At 43.4% G+C, this 17,893-nt stretch overlaps 1 protein-coding gene across 5 annotated transcripts in view; it reads left to right on the top strand.

Annotated features, from left to right (window-relative positions):
- Positions 1–226: 226 nt before the first annotated feature.
- tfb1m (transcription factor B1, mitochondrial) overlaps positions 227–17,893 on the top strand; it is a 45,693-nt gene continuing 28,026 nt past the window's right edge. Inside the window, exons 1-6 of one of the 5 annotated variants that reach the window (XM_035752531.2) lie at positions 227–332; positions 5,247–5,395; positions 6,786–6,937; positions 7,057–7,165; positions 7,324–7,475; positions 7,606–7,725. In XM_035752531.2, the coding sequence (XP_035608424.1) occupies positions 5,263–5,395; positions 6,786–6,937; positions 7,057–7,165; positions 7,324–7,475; positions 7,606–7,725 (666 nt within the window). In that variant the 5' untranslated portion in view covers positions 227–332; positions 5,247–5,262. Of the gene's footprint in view, positions 352–5,223; positions 5,396–6,785; positions 6,938–7,056; positions 7,166–7,323; positions 7,476–7,605; positions 7,726–17,893 lie in introns of all 5 variants that reach the window. The other 4 variants (XM_035752533.2, XM_035752534.2, XM_035752535.2 and 1 more) reach the window with 4 other exon arrangements.

Genomic DNA, 17,893 nt, shown 5'->3' with positions numbered 1-17,893 from the left:
ATCTTTGGGTTGACGTTCGCATTATATGGGGCGGCAGGGGAGCCTAGTGGTTAGAGTGTTGGACTAGTAACCGGAAGGTTGCAAGTTCAAACCCCCGAGCTGACACAAATCTGTCATTGAAAATAAGAATTTGTTCTTAACTGACTTGCCTAGTTGAAACTTGTTATCAAAATGCATCCTTCCCTCTGTTGCCCATAACCTATCATTACGTCAACAAGATGGTGACGTTCAAAGTCCCGCCTCTCCCCGATTGGTTGCAGAAGCAATCCCATTGGACGTCAACCTGCCAGTTTCCTGACGAAAGCAATATTTCAGGAAAGGACATCAACGTGGTGAGAAACGTGTTATCAGGTTAACGCTTTTACCTTTCTAGGCTTGTGGTTTAAAGTTTGCGTTTAGCAGTCATATTGCACGGACGAGTAGAGTGAACCTAAATATGTTGTAACTGTTTCAGGTCAGAGGCTTTTGACCGAAAACGTAGCTACATGCTGCTGGCTAGTTAGCTAGTATAGCTAACGTTACATGGTTACACGTTTTGCGTTGCTCGCTACAGTTTCAGCAAAGTTAGTTTAGTATGGTTTAGAAACTGGTTTCATTTAAGAGCAAGATCTCTTCATGGTCACACTGAGAATCATTAGTTACAATGTATCACGTTGCCTGTTGACGGTTACCTGACGAACGCTCCATTCTCTTAAGTCGAGGCTGAATTGAGGAATGTTATTGATAATTGATTGCTCGATTTTCTAGCAACAACATTGAGTCACCATCAGTCGATACTGATAAATTATGAAACCGCTTATGGAGCGGTCGAAATGTACACAATTGTTACTCGGATAAAAATGGCGGAGGTCGTGCTATTTAAACATTTCAATCAGGGGCAGGGTTTAGTTTTTTTCTTAATTTTGTCCAGGGGAGGGTCTAGGAGGGTGTCCACATGTTCCGGTGTGTGCGGGACAGTCCTGCATTTTGGCCGTTTGTCCCATAACCAAACAATTATCTCGCATTTTATGGGTGGCCCTAGCTTTTTCCTGCGAGATGCTTAAGTAAGTGCTATGTATGTACACTGCTCAAAAAAATAAAGGGAATACTTAAACAATACAATGTAACTCCAAGTCAATCACACTTCTGTGAAATCAAACTGTCCACTTAGAAAGCAACACTGATTGACAAATTTCACATGCTGTTGTGCAAATGGAAAAGACAACAGGTGGAAATTATAGGCAATTAGCAAGACACCCCCAATAAAGGAGTGGTTCTGCAGTTTGTGACCACAGACCACTTCTCAGTTCCTATGCTTCCTGGCTGATGTTTTGGTCACTTTTGAATGCTGGCGGTGCTTTCACTCTAGTGGTAGCATGAGACGGAGTTTACAACCCACACAAGTGGCTCAGGTAGTGCAGCTAATCCAGGATGGCACATCAATGCGAGCTGTGGCAAGAAGGTTTGCTGTGTCTGTCAGCGTAGTGTCCAGAGCATGGAGGCGCTACCAGGAGACAGGACAGTATATCAGGAGATGTAGGAGGGCAACAACCCAGCAGCAGGACTGCAACCTCCGCCTTTGTGCAAGGAGGAGTACTGCCAGAGTCCTGCAAAATGACCTCCAGCAGGCCACAAATGTGCATGTGTCTGCTCAAACGGTCAGAAACAGACTCCATGATGGTGGTTTGAGGGCCCGACGTCCACAGGTGGGGGCTGTGCTTACAGCCCAATACTGTGTAGGACGTTTGGCATTTGCCAGAGAACACCAAGATTGGCAAATTCGCCACTGGCGCCCTGTGCTCTTCAGATGAAAGCAGGTTCTCACTGAGCACATGTGACAGTCTGGAGATGCCGTGGAGAACGTTCTGCTGCCTACAACATCCTCCAGCATGACCGGTTTGGCGGTGGGTCAGTCATGGTGTGGGGTGGCATTTCTTTGGGGGGGCCTACTACTTCGCGGCTGAGCCGTTGTTGCTCCTAGACATATCCTCTTCACAGTAACAGAGCTTACAGTTGACCAGGGCAGTTGTAGCAGGGTAGAAATTTGACGAACTGAATTGTTGGAAAGGTGGCATCCAATGACGGTGGGTGCCACGTTGAAAGTCACTGAGCTCTTCAGTAAGGCCATACTACTGCCAGTGTTTGTCTATGGAGATTGCATGGCGGTGTACTGGGTTTTGTACACCTGTCAGCAACGGGTGTGGCTGAAATAGGTGAATCCAATCATTTTACGGGGTGTCCACATACTTTTGTGTATCTCAGTGTCAGTGAAGGACTTGGTGTGTTAAGTTAACCAGGACTCAAATTGAGGGGTATGTAAGGGTAAATGCAAAAAGCATAGACCTGATTCTATGATGATGCTCTAGTCTACGATGCTTTATGCTAGAGACAAGCTGTAAAATGCAGGGGAAAGACCTGACTCCGATGCATATGGGATATCCGTTCAGGGGCGGCAGGGTAGCCTAGTGGTTAGTGTTGGACTAGTAACCGGAAGGTTGCAAGTTCAAACCCCCGAGCTGACAAGGTACAAATCTGTCGTTCTGCCCCTGAACAGGCAGGTAACCCATCATTGAAAATAACAATTTGTTCTTAACTGACTTGCCTAGTTAAATAAAGGTTAAAAAAATAATATTTGGTTTGTGTCTGACATTGAGGCAGAGCTACAACCTTTTATTGCAGAGGAGAAGTACAGTAATGTGATTGTCACAATCAATGTTCAACATTTTAACAGGTTATTAAACAACATACTATCTGTAAATTAGTCAGGAGCAAACCTGTATTATTTAGGCTATAATATTATTATTATTATTTCAAGGCTATAGCTTGCCATTTAAGAAATCATTTGTGAAGTGTTTGTGACACCTATAAGCTGGCAGGAGCGCTCAGCATTTCAACAACAGCGTTTCAACACGCCTATAAATGTTACATTTAGGCTGTTAAAATGAAATTGGATTGAACCAAATGCCTTATTAGGCATACATTCACTCTACAGTGCCATTGAATTCTCTTTTAGAAACAGGAGTTTGGCCTGTCTTTGGGATGAGAAGCCTACGTGAGCTATGCATGCTTAGTTTGTTAATTTAGCCTAGCAGATGCTCTTATATTCCCATGCCCTGATCACAGTCAACACATCTATTTTGTAACAACAATATCATGGAATAGAAATTATAGTTTCCAAGTGAATCTTTTTACAAGTGCATAGACACTGAGTATACCAAACATTAGGAAAAACTTCCTAATATTGAGGTGCACCCTCCTCCCCCTTTTGCCCTCAGAACAGCCTAAATATGTCGGGGCATTGACTCTACCAGGTGTCGAAAGAACGTTCCACAGGGATGCTGGCCCATGTTGACTCCAATCCTTCCCACAGTTGTCAAGTTGGCTGGATGTCCTTTGGGTGGTGGACCATTATTGATACACACAGGAAACTGTTGATTGTGGAAAAACTCAGCAGCATTGCAGTTCTTGACACAAACCGGTGCGCATGGCACCTACTACCCTATCCTGTTCAAAGGCACTTGTCTTGCTGATTTACCCTCTGAATGACACACACACGTCTAAATTGTCTCACGGCTTAAAAATCCTTCTTTAACCTGCCTCCTCACTTTCATCTACATTGATTGAAGTGGATTTAACAACTGGCATCAATAAGGGATCATATCTTTCAACTGGATTCACCTGGTCACTCTGTCAAGGAAATAGCAGGTGTTCTTAATGTTTTGTACACTGTGTAGGCCTACTTTAAGGTATACGGCTGCTGTGTTAAAACAAATGACGTTTTCTAATTCATTGATGATCAGATACTTCAGATGTAACTGGTTCTGTTGTCCCTTAATTCTTACAGTTGATGGACAACTTCAGATCTGTTCCAGACTATCCTCTTTTTTAACAATGGCCTGTATAGAAATCACAACGTCTGGTGCTGCAGCATGCGCTCATTCGTTGTCATGCTCTGTTGTGAAACTTGCGTACAGTCGTGTAGTCGTGTAAAATGACATGGAATTTAATTAAATGCGTTTATAGAATGCCATTTTTTTCACGGACCACAAATGAGATGATTTAGGTGCTTTTACTATAATGGTGACCCTTGTCTGCGGTGGTCTGCAAATCAACAATCTTCTGGCTACTTTTCCATGTAATGCTTAGAAAACAAAGAAAAGCTTCTAAAACTTCATATGGAAGAGGCTCTGGTCTGCCCTAGGAGTGAGAGTATATGGTAGGCAAGTTCTCTGATATTCATCTTATGTTTTAATTATTTGGTATGGGGGCGGGTGTCACTTGTTTTTCAAGTGTTCAGGGAGGGTCGGGTAAAATGATATTTGACTAAATAAAGGGAGGGCCTTCCATTTTTATTTGAGAGTTCAGACTTCCTCCAGGTATCCATCTTTATAAATAACATACAGTCCCTTATCTGTAACCTACCTATGTTTGTCCTGTACAACTGCGGTTCTTCTGCGTGGGTGCTGAAATTCATACTTTTTAAAATAAAAATGTTGGTGGTTATATTCAGTAAAAGTTTTTACTAAAGTATGAATTTCAGCACCCCGCATAAGGGCCACAGTTATACAGGACAAACAAGTGTTTTCAGAATGTACATTTTTACATGTTTTGACTGATGGTAACTTAATGTTGTTGCTAGCAAATCGCTCGACTAGGTATCAATACTCAACTCTGCCTCGATATAAGAGAATGGAGTTGAGCGTTCCTCAGCTAGTTGAGGGTCTATCTGTTGTAACGTTAGGTCCTATGCTCTGATTCATTTATTCAAAATGAATAGTTTGACATTGGGTTGACTTTGACTGTTTTAGCATATGACTGTTGTAATGGGTTTGACATTGTGGGGCAGAACCACCACAGAGTCATTCCACTATCTTTGGCAGGATACATCCATAACTGCCCAATATCAATTTCATAACACAGTGTAGGTTGATCCACTGGGTGGCGATCAAGATCATGTTTTTAATCCTCAAATGTTACACCATGTATTTTCTCTCGCTACGTTGATCATTCCTTGACAATGGCAGTTGTGCTTTTAATAGAGTATCTTATTTCGAATTCCTAATTCATATTATCGTTGAGCTCTAAAATGGAGCCTGAATGTATGAGCATGATTGTCGTCATTATGGGAGATTATCAGATAATCCCCGGATCTCTAAACTGTCACTAATTACTCTGACATTTACCCTCTCAGTGTAATTGCTCCCCTATTGAAGAGGTGCATTAATCATCATATTCTTACCACAGTAGCGCCCTTTATATTTGCACAGCAGAACGGTTTGAGGGATGGCGGGTCCCAGAAAGATTGCGTCATTTCGCCTGCCTCCCCTGCCCACCATTGGGGAGGTAATCAAACTGTACAACCTGCGAGCAGAGAAACAGCTGTCCCAGAACTTTCTACTGGACATGAGGCTCACAGGTGAGTCAGCTGCCTCCTCTAGCTGCAATGCACCAACACCTGGTACACTGTCTTCTACACAATGAGGACGCGATGGTGTTTTTCCTTCCCCCTGTTCACATCACATTTAGTGTACTGGACTGGAGTGCCCACGTAGGCTTGTCCACAAGCAGCAGACACTACTGATGTGATTCAGATCAGTGCTGCAGATCTGATCTGGTGCCCTTGAACAAGGTTTCTGTTTTAGATAAAAGCATTAAAGAAGCATAGCCAGCTTTGCCAAGGAGAGCTGGGAGCCAGGCATATGCCTATGCTAAAATACAGTGCCCCTACCCACCTTTTATTTAGCCTGCAAGTCATATACATATGGAAGCCACTATTCTTGAATATTAGAATGTCATAATAAAAGATGCATAGTGCATTGATATAGGTAACTGCCAAAATAAAGGAAACACCAACATAGTGATTTAATAGGGTGTTGGGCCACCAGAACAGATTCAATGCTTAGGGCCCAATTACATGTATTGTATTCCCCCCCCCTGTTTTATACATTTTAATTGGTCTTATCTTTTCCTTTCTCTTTTTCTTCAGGTTTCAGTTTACCAATTTTGGTGGGTTTTTGTTTTCAAAATCAGACTTTTTTTTTTTAAATAGAAAAATAACTAAATGTTTTAAGTCCACAACAATGATTAAACCACACTAGCTTACTGACTTGAGGTCTGGGAAAAGGGGATTTTTGGGTGTAGGCCTAGATAACCTTTAATGTAAGTGGGCACAAGCAAGAGAGGGTTTTTTGGGTTAGCGATTCTGTGCTCATGTGACTGCAGAGTTAGCAAAACAATTGGCCACTGGATTGATGCAAATACTAGTTTATATTGTTGTATTCCATCTTAATGTCTGGATTCTGTCCCCATTCTCCTTTTTACAAGGCCCTAAATGTACTTTGGCATAGATTCTATAAGTGTCTGGAAGTGTATTGCAGAGATTCCAGAATTTGTTGTTTTGTTGATGGTGGTTGAAAACACTGTCTCAGGTGTGGCTCTAGAATCTTCATAAGTGTTCAATTGGGTTGAGATCTGGTGACTGAGACACACACACACCCTTTAAACCCGCAATGCTCCTTTGAGACCCCTCTTTCAAAGTCACTGAGATCTCTTCTTTTAGCCATGGTAGCCAAAATAATGGGCAACTGGGCATTTTCATACATGACCCAAAGCATGATGGGATGTTAATTGCTTAATATACTGAGGAACCACACCTGTTTTCAATATAGTTTGTATCCTTCATTTACTCAAGTGTTTCCTGTAATTTGGCAGTTATTTGTACATTGTTCACCTTTATTATATCCAACCCATTCCAATGTGAGTAAGTAGTACACCTTGGTCGCTGTGTGTTTTCTCAACTTGTGTAGATAAGATTGTGCGCCAGGCAGGCAGTCTGAGGGACGCCCATGTGTGTGAGGTGGGTCCTGGACCTGGAGGTCTGACCCGCTCCATCCTCAACGCTGGGGCTGCAGACCTGCTGGTGGTGGAGAAGGACAACCGCTTTATACCTGGACTAAAGGTACCTAACAGGAGAACATGCAGGAAAGGGTTGTCTTTCAAATAATTGCAGAAATTAGAAACTGTAAAGTAGTTTTTCAATTCTCAAGTACCTGTAAGATGCCATGTCCGTTTCCTCAGCTCTTGTCTGAAGCAGCACCAGGGAAGCTCAGGGTTGTCCATGGTGACATACTCACATACAGAATGGACAGAGGATTCCCAGACATCATAACCAAGGCATGGGAGGATGGTGAGTGAGATGAAAAAGTAGATAGGTAGATTTGTCACTTGCCTGGTTGATGGAAGTGCCTACTAGATTGCTTTATGTCTGGAACAATAAGTACATAGATTTTATGCCATGTTTTGCAACATGCAACAGTGTTGTTGACTACATCTGTCCCTGCTCAGATCCACCGGATCTGCATATCATAGGGAACCTTCCCTTCAGTGTGTCCACTCCTCTCATCATCAAGTGGCTGGAGAACATATCCAACAGAACTGGACCCTTTGTTTACGGCCGGACCAGACTGACCCTTACCTTCCAGAAAGAGGTGGCAGAAGTATGTGTGCTGTCCAGTACTGTTTATTCTCAGTCGGTTTTCCTGAATTTCCATGTGTATTATTCAGCAATGATCTACTGTTCAGGGGTATAAATTATACAGACCAAATATGTTGGGTTCTCCTCTCCAGAGGTTGACAGCCAGCACAGCCAGCAGACAGAGGAGTCGTCTGTCCATCATGGCCCAGTACCTCTGTACTGTAAAGAGCTGCTTCACTATCCCAGGACGGGCCTTCATCCCCAAACCTGAGGTAGGACCCCACACTCTGCTTTACTCTGCCCACTACACACGCACACACTCTTGGCTGTATATCATAGATGATAATGACAATGCTCCATGGTGACAAAGTTGATGATGACATAAATCCAGACCGTGATAAATTGACAATTATTTGCGATAATGATAAATCTGCTATAAATTACGATCAATAATCTTTGGGGGAGGTGCTACAGCTGGGCGATATGGACAAGAAGTCATAGAACTGTTTTTTGCTCGATAACAACAAATACAATGATAATGTTTTAATGGACAGTTACTTAGCGGCAGAGCCCGAGACCTTTTTTTTCCAGTGTCAAGTAAGACGACTGAAATGGTGGTCAATGATTTAAAAAATGAAGCTATTTCATTGAACATATCCAGGAAATACATATTGTGATGTGCAACCTGTCAAAATTGGATCCAGAATTAGCAGACTTCTTTTTGGCATCTTTGTGCATATTGGCCTATAAGCTACACTGAGTGTACAAAACATTATGAACACCTGCTCTTTCTATGAGATAGCTTTCACCTGGTCAATCTATGATCCCTTATTGATGTCACCTGTTAAATCCACTTCAAATCAGTGTAGATGAAGGGGACAGGTTAAATAAGGATTTTTAAGCCTTGAGACTATTTAGACATGGATTGTGTATGTGTGCCATTCAGATGGTGAAGGGGCAAGACACACATATTGAAGTGCCATTTGAACAGGGTATGGTAGTAGGTGCCAGGCGCACCGGTTTGTGTGTCAAGAACTGCAACACTGCTGGGCATCAAAACGATACTAACTGCAGACTACTCCAGTTGTAAATGGGTGCCGTGAACTCAATATTAAGAGGTGAGAAATGCATGATATACTCCCAGAAAGCTGTGACTTTCCTCTAGAGGTCGACCGATTCATCAGAATGGCCGATTAATTAGGGCCGATTTCAAGTTTTCATAACAATCGGAAATCAGTATTTTTGGGCGCCGATTTGCCGAATATATATTTTTTCATACCTTTTATTTAACTAGGCAAGTCAGTTAAGAACACATTCTTATTTTCAATGACGGTCTAGGAACGGTGGGTTAACTGCCTCGTTCAGAGGCAGAACAACAGATTTTCACCGTGTCAGCTCAGGGGATCTAATCTTGCAACCTTACAGTTAACTAGTCCAATGCAATAACGACCTGCCTCTCTCTCGTTGCACTCCACAAGGAGACTGCCTGTTACGCGAATGCAGTAAGCCAAGGTAAGTTGCTAGCTAGCATTAAACTTATAAAAAACAATCAATCATAATCACTAGTTAACTACACATGCTTGATGATATTACTAGATATTATCTAGTGTGTCCTGCGTTGCATATAATCTGACTGAGCATACAAGCATACAAGTATCTAAGTATCTGACTGAGTGGTGGTAGGCAAAAACAGGCACGTAAACATTAATTCAAACAGCACTTTTGTGCGTTTTGCCAGCAGCTCTTCGTTGTGCGTCAAGCATTGCGCTGTTTATGACTTCAAACCTATCAACTCCCGAGATGAGGCTGGTGTAACCGATGTGAAATGGCTGGCCAGTTAGCGCGTGCTAATAGCGTTTCAAACGTCACTCGCTCTGAGCCTTCTAGTAGTTGTTCCCCTTGCTCTGCATGGGTAACGTTGCTTCGATGGTGGCTGTTGTCGTTGTGTTGCTGGTTCGAGTGCAGGGAGGAGCGAGGAGAGGGATGGAAGCTATACTGTTACACTGGCAATACTAAAGTGCCTATAAGAACATCCAATAGTCAAAGGTTAATGAAATACAAATGGTATAGAGGGAAATAGTCCTATAATTCCTATAATAACTACAACCTTCATACCTGGGAATATTGAAGACTCATGTTAAAAGGAACCACCAGCTTTCATTTGTTCTCATGTTCTGAGCAAGGAACTTAAACGTTAGCTTTCTTACATAGAACATATTGCACTTTTACTTTCTTCTCCAACACTTTGTTTTTGCATTATTTGAACCATTATTTACTTGAGGCTAAATAGATTTTATTGATGTATTATATTAAGTTAAAATAAGTGTTCTTTCAGTATTGTTGTAAATGTCATTATTATAAATAAATAAATAAATATCAGCCGATTAATCGGTATCTGCTTTTTTGGTCCTCCAATAATCGGTATTGGCGTTGAAAAATCATAGTCGGTCGAACTCTACTCTCCTCTCTGGAACTAGAACAACAGTAGCTGCTTTGAAAACTGCCTTTCCAGCAATACCCCTTTAAGCAACGGTCACATGCCTGTGCTGCTCAGAATGCATCTCTCCCTCCTCCGTGCGCACAGTGGGGAGAGGGAATGAGAGTCAGCAGGCGACAGTGAAACGGGGACAGGCAGATACTTTCAAAGTAGGAATCAACACAATGCATATATTGCCGTTGACCATATAATAGTTTTAGAACAATCTACAGAAACGTTGTGTAGCAAAGTCGCAGAAAATGACCGGCGTAAGCAAAATGCTTTGGAAAGAGGAAGGCCGTGTTGGTATACCTCATTTATTTTGGTCTATCGTCCCAGCTCTTAAACCTTACCCTTGTTCAAAACACTAACCGTAACTTTAACAAGCCGTTGCTTATCAACAGATAGTTTGTTGATATTCTGTTAGAGCATCTACAGACTGAAAGTCTGGACTATCCACATGACGTGTGGCCCCTGTTTACTCTCTGTTCTCCTCTTCCTCCATTGCCCCCATTTCTTTGTCATTCAAGTCTTTCTGCTACTGTCACTCGACTCTTTATGAGACACGTACAGTACAAGGGAGGGTACGGCTGCGTTAAATCAATGTTGTCTCAGAAGTGTCTTCGGAATTGTGACAATTGGGTAATTATGCCTGGTGGGTATTTGAGATGCAGTGCTATCACACAGAGCAGTAATGAGAGCTCGATCCCTTTCACAGTCTTAGGTCTGTGAAACTGGTGAGGGGAATGATTATTATGTACAATTATAGGCCTAGGATACAGACTACAGAGAATGATGTTTCTCTGTTCTTGGGGATGGGGTTTAGGTTGGACTTGGGTCCCCTGAAGAAGTTGTCCCTCTTTGAAAGCCCTCTGTTAGTAAATATTTCATCTGTATGGAATGGATGGAGTAAGGGAAGAACAGAGGAGCAGTGAAATGAATGAAACTAGGGCTGATTGTTCATTCTCTTAGAAGAAATAGCTTCAATGATTATTTTATCACGCTGAGGCGGCTTTTACGCGATCTCTGTGTGTTCTTGTGTGTGTGTCCGAGTGTGTCTAAATGTACACGTGCCATGCGTGTATGTACACGTGCCATGCGTGTATGTACACGTGCCATGCGTGTATGTACACGTGCCATGCGTGTATGTACACGTGCCATGCGTGTATGTGCGCAGGCCTGCGTGTATGTGGGTCTGAGTAGTATGTGTTTGTGCTGCAGTTGTTCATTTGTGCTCATGCATGGTTATGTAGGATATCTGTGATTTTAAGTTTGTCATTTAGCAGACGCTCTTATCCAGAGCAACTTAGTTAGTGCATTAATCTTAAGATACAGTAGCTAGGTGGGAGAATCACATATCACAGGCAACATTTTTTTCTCAAAGTAGCTGTCAGTAGAGTCAGAGCTAGAAGGGGTGGGGGGTTCAAGGGCAAGTGCCGGTTCAGTGTTGTTTCTTTTTTGTGTGGGGGGTCGAGGTGAGGAGGAGGATAATTTAAGATACTGTTTGAAGAGGTAGGGTTTCAGATGTTCTCTGAAGATGGGCAGGGACTCTGCTGTCCTAGCTTCAGGAGGAAGCTGATTCCACCATTGGGGTGCCAGGACAGAGAAGAGCTGAGAGGGAGCTGTCCTCCCATAGGGATGGGAGGGCCAAGAGACCTGATGTGGCAGAACGTAGTGCTCGGGTTGGGGTGTAGGGTTTGAGCATGGCCTGAAGGTAGGGAGGGGCAGTTCCTCTTGCTATTCCATAGGTAAGCTTTCAACTGGAAGCCAGTGGAGTGTGTGGAGGAGCAGGGTGACGAGAGAACTTGAAAGGGAAGTTTGAAAACCAGGTGGGCTTCTGCGTTCTGGGTAGTTGCAGGGGTTTGATGGCACAAGCGGGGAGCCCAGCCAACAGCGAGTTGCGGTAGTCCAGATGGGAGAGGACAAGTTCCTGGATTAGGACCTGCGCAGCTTCCTGTGTGAGGTAGGGTCGTACTCTATGGATGTTGTAGGGCAGGTATTCCCAAACTGGGGACAATGCCATCGGGGGTACGCCAAATAAAAATGTGATAAAAAAAATATTTTTTTTACGGGGCTATACATTTGGGTGAGATTTTTTCTCTCGCCTGAGTAGCTTCGTTTCACTGCCAAAAATAAAATTAAACCATCTAGTGTTCAGCGAAATAACAACACAATGTCAAATACAGGTAGCCTAGTCAAATAATTAATAAAGAGTTCCTGAATCTAGGATTACAGGGACTCTCCGCAACTATATTCAATGTGCGGGACAAAATTGAGGTTATGATGAAGAAGTCTGAGCTCTTTTCTGTCCTCATTAACAAGGACAACACACAGGTCTTTCCACCATTGTATGATTTTTTTGTGTGCAAATGAACTCACAAATGAACTCATTTGACAATGTCAAATGTGATCTAGCAAAGAACCTGAATGAGCTGGGTGCGCAATTACGCAGGTACTTTCCCGAAACGGATGACACGAACAACTGGATTCGTTATCCCTTTCATGCCCTGCCTCCAGTCCACTTACCGATATCTGAACAAGAGAGCCTCAACAAAATTGCAACAAGCAGTTCTGTGAAAATTTCATCAGAAGCCACTGCCAGATTTCTGGATAGGGCTGCACTCAGAGTATCCTGCCTGATGCCCAACTACGTACCTATGTGAGAGTGGATTCTCGGCCCTCACTAGCATGACAACTAAATATAGGCACAGACTGTGTCTGGGAAAAGTCTGAGACTCTCTCCAATACAACCCAACATTGCAGAGTTATGTGCATCCTTTCAAGCACACCCTTCTCATTAACCTGTGATGAGTTATTCACAGTTATTGATGAACAAATAAGGTTTTATATGTAAGATGGCTAAATGAAGAGAAAAGTAATGGATTATTATTTGTGTCCTGAAGAGCTCCTTGTCACTTCCCACGAGCTGGGTCGTGACAACTCACACTCTTGTGAATGAACTGCTTCTGAGGCAGTAGAGTAGTATGAGAGTACATCAGTGGGAGTTATTCGGCCAAGAAATCTACTACTGACCATATCAATGCTAAGAAGCAATGCATACGAGGTAGGATGGGTATTGGAGAGTGAAGCTGACGGCTGTGTGTCTCTGTCTGGGGAGGCCTGGTGGAGCAGAGTGCGTTCTTAGATAGAGGGGAGCGTTCACATAGACAAATCCAACACATCTAATCTAATTGCTGGTGTTATCTTGCTCTCTCTGTAGCTTTGGATCAATTCATTAATACAGATGAAGGAACATTGCTGCTGCGTAGCTGTAATTCTACTCATCAACAGTTCTAAGAAAATGTGTCACAAAGAATCTGATGCCCCACACAACACACTGCTAACTCCCATTTTTAGAAGCAGGGACCGTGTCAGCCCCCCCCCCCTCCCCTCACCTTGGTGGTGAAAATACATTTAATAGTTGTGTGCTCTAACCAACAAACAACAATTAATCCATTGAACATTTTAAAACCCAATGGAGAGAAAATGGCAATTAATGAATTAAGTGTTTAATTAAGCAATCAGGCCTGAAGAGGTGTGGTATATGGTCAATATACCACGGCTAAGGGCTATTCTTATGCACAACGCAACACGCAGTGCCTGGTAAAGCCATTAGGCATGGTATATTGGCCATATAACACAACACCCCGAGGTCCCCTATTGCTATTATATAAACTGGTTACCAACGTAATTAAAACAGCAAAAATTAATTTATTTTCATATCTGTCGTCTGATATACCACGGATTTTACCCAATCAGCATTCAGGGCTTGAACCACCCAGTTTATAATACATTTTAACCCGAGGGAAAGAGAGGCACATTGTAGCTGACTGGTGATTAGATGGGAGGAAACATTGAATCCATTTTACATTAGCAGCTGCTGGTCCATATTGACCTGTCGTGAGGAGATGGGCCTTATCCTTTGCATTATCTCACCTTTGGAATTAACGCACTGGCTACCTCTGAAACGTTGGCTGCGTTTAGACAGGCAGCGCAATTCTGATATTTTTTTAAACTATTTGGTCTTTTGACCAATCAGATTAGCTCTGAAAAAGATCTGATGTGATTGGTCAGAAAACGTATTAGTGGAAAGAATGTCAGAGTTGCGCTGCCTGTCTAAACGTAGACAATGTTACAGAGGTAGCCAGTGCGGTGGTGAATGGCGATACAGGTCATTTACACATTCAAAAGTTTGGGGTCACTTCGAAATGTCCTTGTTTTTGAAAGAAAAGCACACGTCAAATTGATCAGAAATACAGTGTAGACATTGTTAATGTTGTAAAGGACTATTGTAGCTGGAAACGACAGTTTGCGCTGTTCTGTGAAGGGAGTAGTACACAGCGTTGTACGAGATCTTCAGTTTCTTGACAATTTCTCACGTGGAATTGATTTCATTTCTCAGAACAAGAATAGACTGACGAATAGACTGACATGTCTTTGTTTCTGGCCATTTTGAGCTTGTTATCGAACCCACAAATGCTAATGCTCCAAATACTCAACTAGTCTAAAGAAGGCCAGTTTGATTGCTTCTTAAATCAGAACAACAGTTTTCAGCTGTGCAAATATAATTGCAAAAGGGTTTTCTAATGATTAATTAGCCTTTTAAAATGATAAACTTGGATTAGCTAACACAATGTGCCATTGGAACACAGAAGTGATGGTTGCTGATAATAGGCCTCTGTACGCCTACGTAGATATTCCATTATAAATCAGCCTTTCCAGCTACAATAGTCATTTACAACATCAACAGTATCTACACTGTATTCCTGATCAATTCAATGTTATTTTAATGGACAAAAAATGTGCTTTTCTTTCAAAAAACAAGGACATTTCTAAGTGACCCCAAACTTCTGAACGGTAGTGTACATTTTTATGTTCAGAAAAAAACAAATGGTTTTATTGGCTTAATGGAAAGCACATGAAGTACATTAATGGCTGTATCTGATTAATATTCTGACAGAGGGTCAAGGAGTTTGTGACCTCAGCTACAGAGACCGGAGATCATGTGACACTGTTGTGGTCATTTGCCTTCAACATCATAGTGTGTTGTTTTTCAGCCAACCCTGCTTTTCTCACCGCCTTACTTAAAATTGAGGTTGATTTGTATGAAGAGTGGAAAACATATCAGCGAGACTTGCCCATCCATTTCATCCTCTCTTCTAGCCTGCACAGTTCTTTCCTGGCAGAATGTGATTAAAATCTGCCTGTAATTGACGGCTCTATAAGTCTAAGAGCCACTCCATCACGACCTAGAGTGCTGCTTCTCCACAGTAGACCCCCAGGCCTCCAAGCTCCACACACAGCTCAGCATGAGGAGAGGGTAGGACAGAGATTTAGAGATGGAGAGAATGGGAGGTGGAGAGGGAGTGGGAGAGACAGAGCAGTAGGAGTTGGAATGCTGCGGCTTGCAGTCAGTGTGTCCTCCACATGCCGTAGGAGAGTAGAACGCCCGGAGACAGATTCATGACGTTGATGGATCTGAAGGGAGAGTGAAGCAGACCTCCAGCAGATGGTTGTCTGGGGCCATCACCAGCCACCCTGAGTAATAGGAAACCCACAGTCTCTGTCTCTGAGGGGGAGGGCCGTACAGATGTTTTCCTTGTACAAAGCCCCTACTGAGGACCATGGGCCAGATGACTGCTGGTGAAATTAATACTGCTCACTCTGCATTGTGGATCTCTTGTGGCTCATTGGTGTCAGATACTGAGATTTGGCCAATGAAGAGCCATTCCAGACTGCCATAGATGCAGATTCAATATGCTGTTCACCATAAATGTATTGTATACTGAACATAAATATGTTACTGAGTCAAAGTAAGTAAATCAGTCAATTGAAATTAATTCATTCGGCCCTAACCTATAGATTTCACATGACTGGGCAGGGTGCAGCCATGGGTGGGCCTGGAAGGGCATAGGCCCACCCACTTGACAGCCAGCCCTACCCACTGGGGAGCCAGGCATAGCCAATCAGAAGGAGTTTTCTCCCACAAAAGGGCTTTATTGCAGACATAAATACTCCTCGGATGATCCCACAAGTGAAGAATAGAGATGTGGAGGTGGCGTGGTTACACGTGGTCTGCGGTTGTGAGGCTGGTTGGACGTACTACCAAATTCTCTAAAATGACATTGGAGACAGCTTATGGTAGAGAAATAAACATTAAATTCTATGGCAACAGCTCGGGTGGACATTCCTGCAGTCACGCTCCCTCAACTTGAGACATCTATGGCATTGTGTTACGTGACACATCAACCAGCATCAAGGGGCAGGGCAATTTGTGACTTGTTTTAGTAATCAGTGGCTGTATTGGAGGGGGAGTGGTTTCATCTCTTTTCTGAGTGTTTATAACCAGCTTCTCAAGCGCCATCCCGTGTGCTTCATTCTATAGCTAGAGGACTCCTGATATCTCCAGGAGTGAAAAGTCATTTAGTCTTTATCTGTTGTGGTCTAGTACTTTTTTTTTGTTGCTAGCTAGGGCCATCTACTTTCAGTGCAGCCTGTCTTCCCAGTGGCCTACTTGGTGTGTGAAATGCTGGATCAACCAGGATAAAGGGGCAGGGCAATTTATGACTTGTTTTGGGTCATCAGTGGTTGTATTGGGGGGGGGGGTTCACCTCTCCTAGACAATCAGCAATTAGTGCAGGGAAGTGTGCTCTCCACCTCTGCTAGGCAATTGGCAATTATTGTTAGTTCAGTCTCCCCTGGTTTCTCAGCGGCAGCTGTAAGCAGTGGTCGTAGTCAGTGGCGATTTTGTCTCAAAACTAAGACCGTCGCCGAAAAACTAAGACTGCTTTGCCGAGTTGTTCTGTGGCGTTTAGAGGAAGGAAAGAGAGGAAGGCTCCACCCCACGCTCTCACTTGAGTATCTTAGCTAGTTGTTTACAGATCTCATTTTGCTCTTTTGTAGCTTTGTCAATTGTGTGCGTTTTCTAAAGGTGTTAGCACCTCTCCCTGTAGGCTTTACAGACGCTCCCCACCACTTGGCTGCAACCCTTCTAATTTTAGTGTCCCCTGCACGCACAGCCCATGTGAAATTTCGGATCTCTGGCAGTGTTTGGGAATGCCTATCTGCGGTCAAGAACGTAGAGTTCATCTCAGCCTTTGCTGCCCTTCAGTCTCTTGACTTTTTGGCCCTGACAGAGACATGGATCACCCCAGAGAACATCTGACTATATTTTCTCTCATATTCCGAGAGCATCTGGTCGTTGCGGTGGTGGCACAGGTCTACTCAAGTAGAGATTTTTTTTCTCCTTCTCTCACCTGTCCAACTCCTCATTTGAATTCCATACTGTCACTTGTCCACTCACCTGATTCTGCCTCTTCGACCCTACTCTCCTCCCTTTTCTGCAATCCTATGACTCGCACTGTCCCCTTTCCTCCCGGCTGGTTCGGCCCTCCTGCTCCGTGGCTGGGTGACTCATTGCGAGCTTACAGAACAAGGCTGTGGGCAGCTGAGTAAAAATGGAGGGAAACTAAACTTCCGGAGGACCCATCTTCTCTTCCTCTGTATCTGCTGCTAAAGCCACTTTCTGCCACATTAAATTTCAACCCTAGGAAACTCTCTTCCACATTCTCCTTCCTCCTTAATTGGGCTCCCGAGTGGAGCATCGGTCTAAGGCACTGCATCTCATCACTACAGACCCTGGTTCAATTCCAGGCTGTATAACAACCGGCTGTGATTGGGATTATTAAAATAATCCTCACCTCCCTATCCGCGGACGACTTTGTCAACCACTTGTCAACCACATCCGCTCCTCATTCACTCAGGCTATTGAGTTCACTGGTCCCACGCCTTGACCTGACTCCCCTCTTTCTCAGGCTATGCACACTCTTGGATTGCATCCTACCTGACAGGCCACTCCTACCAGGTGACGTGGAGAGGATCTGTGTCTGCACCATGTACTCTCACTACTGGTGTCTCACAGGGCTCGGTTCTAGGCCCTCTCCTCTTCTCTCTATACACCAAGT

This window comes from Oncorhynchus keta, chromosome 35 (assembly GCF_023373465.1).
Source record: "Oncorhynchus keta strain PuntledgeMale-10-30-2019 chromosome 35, Oket_V2, whole genome shotgun sequence".
In the NCBI taxonomy this organism is placed as follows: Eukaryota; Metazoa; Chordata; class Actinopteri; order Salmoniformes; family Salmonidae; genus Oncorhynchus; species Oncorhynchus keta.
The sequence above is the reverse complement of the archived record's forward strand: the minus strand, read 5'-3'. Positions and strand labels throughout refer to the sequence as shown.